At 30.3% G+C, this 3,016-nt stretch overlaps 1 protein-coding gene across 1 annotated transcript; it reads right to left on the bottom strand.

The window, feature by feature from the left end:
- Nucleotides 1-54: 54 nt before the first annotated feature.
- On the bottom strand, nt 55-3,008 carry LOC140047145 (U6 snRNA-associated Sm-like protein LSm2). The gene is made up of 4 exons (XM_072091986.1): nt 2,922-3,008; nt 1,238-1,305; nt 894-984; nt 55-603 (listed from the first exon to the last, which is right to left on the bottom strand). The coding sequence occupies exons 1-4, from the start codon at nt 2,922-2,924 to the stop codon at nt 478-480; spliced, it is 288 nt and encodes a 95-aa protein (XP_071948087.1). The 5' UTR covers nt 2,925-3,008; the 3' UTR covers nt 55-477.
- Between the last annotated feature and the right edge of the window lie 8 nt (nt 3,009-3,016).

Below are 3,016 nucleotides of genomic sequence, written 5' to 3'. Positions count from 1 at the left end.
TTTATAAATTAAGATTTCAAATACTTTTGTAACAAATTGATTTCTGTATCACTTTGATATTTAAAAAAGAAATAAAGATAATTGTCCAAAAAAACAAAAGGAATGTTGATTTAATGCTTTATGTACATAATAGTACTTAAATTTGTTTAAAAATTGTAGATAAAATATGTATGTTTGTTGGACTTTTATATAAATTTGTTTTATAAGTTATTTTTCTTCATTCAGTATGTTTTCCTGCCCTCCCTACATAATAACATTTTGTTTTGAAAATGTGTTAAACTATTACCACGCCCATTTCAACACAAATTGTGCAGCAGCCTATGATTCAATTTGGCCATGCTTATGGAGTTTAGTTTCAGTTCTGACCTTTGACCCATCTTGGCCTTTCTTGCTTTTCCATCGTGGCGAAGCAAGTAGTGTAATTTTTAAGGCTCGCGCCTTCTTTTTATCGTTCTTTTTGATCATATTTATTTACAATCACTGCTTGCTTTGTGTGGATTCCTTTCTTGCTGCGTCTTGCAGTAACTGCGTGTCGCACTCGTCCGCAGGGAGCTGCACGTATCTCACAACAGAACCACGAATAAAACAGTTTTTCACAGAAAGCTGTCAATACAAATAAACCCAGTTAAATTAATCACTATCCCTAAATAAAGGTTTAACAAAATGTACATAACTATTGTGTGTAATTGAGGAAACTATAGCGACAGACATGAGGAGAATATTTCTTAATGATCATTACAACTGAGTCTGTATACAAATTTACAAGCAATTTGCTAGGGTAGAATTTCGAGAAATGGATAAGGAAATCACAACATTTGTAATGAGTTAGTATACAACAATATCACAATTTTAAATATACGTTATTACACCAGGTATGTAAATAAGTTGCTTACCATATGTGGGTACTTTTCTGGGTCGGTAACGCTAATATCCGTCAATTTAATATTCAGAAATTGATCCACTGAATGCAGTGTACCACAAATGCTACAAAAGGAAATTAAACCATAAAGAACTTTGCAGGGTAAAATATTATTTATTATTTATTGTCTCATATGTTCATTATCTCATAATATTCAAATTCAATATAAATATATTTATTATCTAAATAAACAAAATGATAAATGATAAATTTCAGGTTTATTACAAAACTGTACAGTACATGTACAGTACATGGTTGGATTTTATTAAAATTAAAGAGAAAATTAACAAGATTACAGATTTTTGAATTATGGATTACCTCAAATCATTTTTCAGCTCGACTACAACATCTTTGCCAATCAGTGACTTGAAGAAAGAGTAAAACAGCTGGAAGGAAGATGAAAACATATGGTATTTAAAAAAAGGCCTATTAATAATTAACATCAGAATCCATTAATTAGGTTATATGCATTGTCCCTTGAAACACAAAAAAATGAAAGTCAAAATATTCTAAATTTAAATTGGCCATATCAAAGTAATATTAATTAAAGTTATTCACTTTAAGTCGAAAATTCGTGCCAAAAACAACAATTTTACGTAATCAACAGGTAAATTAGTTTGATTACATTTTGTCTGGAAAATCGTCACGAGCGAAAGTAAACAAAGATTTCAAACCAAGAGTATGCATTATGCGCGTCAAACGTTATTGCGCACTGTTTTTGTCCGATTCCTGTTATATAACCTTTCTTTAACAATATTATCATATTGTATTCACTTTTCAACGCGAAACAGCGTTATACGAGCACGTCAAAAGTGACAGGCTACGCACGTGTAAGTTAACAAAATGGTGAAAATATGCTAAATTTTAAAATTAATATATATCGTTAGAATGCTCGGGAACAGCTATTTTTTATTTCATTTTCTTGAAGTGTATGTATCATATGTATGATTTATTATGAAATTAAGAGAACAAAAGTTGATTAAGTCATCATTAATGGCATATTAAATTTACAAAAATTAATTTCGACAATCAAACAAATTATAACATTAACTTTCTTCCTTAAGAAGTTCATAAAGTTAAAAGTATATAGTTTGACAGTGCATCATTTTTAAAAATCTTTAAAGATGTCATCATAGTAAAACATTATAATTCATTGCGGTATGTAATAATCTATCTGCACCAAAGTGGTTACTGCATAGTAAATACATGGAGGATCTTTCCATAATTTTTAGTCAGTTGTGTATGGCTCGGTGGTCTTTGCTCGTGACGTGTCTATAGCATTCAAGGTACCGAGTTCGAGTCTCACCTTGGGAAACGAAGCGAAATAAGATTTTTTTTTATTATCCGTATTGTTTGTTCAATTGTATTTCTTAGTGTATAGATTACCGTATACAGATGATTTATAATGAAATTTAGATAAAAACACAAATGTGGTTTATATGACATTATATACGCAGAAGGATCTTTGATCGGATTATGATACCGGCTATTGTATTTGCGTTAGCAAGATCCTATCATATATTATAAATAACTAAAGATTCTGAGAAAATCAATCAATCAAAATATCTTAAATCAATCAATTATCTTTATTTAAATCAATGCATATAACCTATAATTCGTCATAGTGACGAATTAAATCTAGTTAATATTTAAAATTGTTTTTATTAATATTAGCATTATTCTTTATGGAGAAAATGTAGTTTATTTCATCACGGAAAAATAAAATCAACAAAAAAGACAACGGCACTCTACTATCTGTTCGAGTCGAATCGACTCTACGATTGCTCTGGGTCCGGTCTGACCTACTAGAAGAATATCCTCCTCTACCGCCATACGTCTGGCCTAAGACTAGGCCTAGGTCTTAGGTAGCTATCTTAGGGCCTAGCCTAGCTAGGAAGCCTATCTTAAACTTCGATTTACATGGCTCGGATACAAAGTATTCTAATTTCTTGGATGAGTAGACTTGCATTATTATATATAATAACTGAAAATGAGTATTTACCATTTCAAACGATTGACTTTAATGTAATAAAATGTAAAACATGTGCGACCACCAAACCGAAAAATGTTTTCTCTTGATAAATTAAATTTTTGTTT

This window comes from Antedon mediterranea, chromosome 4 (assembly GCF_964355755.1).
Source record: "Antedon mediterranea chromosome 4, ecAntMedi1.1, whole genome shotgun sequence".
Classification (NCBI taxonomy): Eukaryota; Metazoa; Echinodermata; class Crinoidea; order Comatulida; family Antedonidae; genus Antedon; species Antedon mediterranea.
This window is presented reverse-complemented; position numbering and strand designations above follow the sequence as displayed.

Excerpts from the sequence above, each read along its gene's own strand:
- LOC140047145 (XM_072091986.1), bottom strand. Across the intron at positions 985-1,237 it reads GAGCTGAAAAATGATTTGAG|CATTTGTGGTACACTGCATT; the intron begins GTAATCCATAAT and ends TTCCTTTTGTAG. Across the intron at positions 604-893 it reads CAGAAAAGTACCCACATATG|CTTTCTGTGAAAAACTGTTT; the intron begins GTAAGCAACTTA and ends TTGTATTGACAG.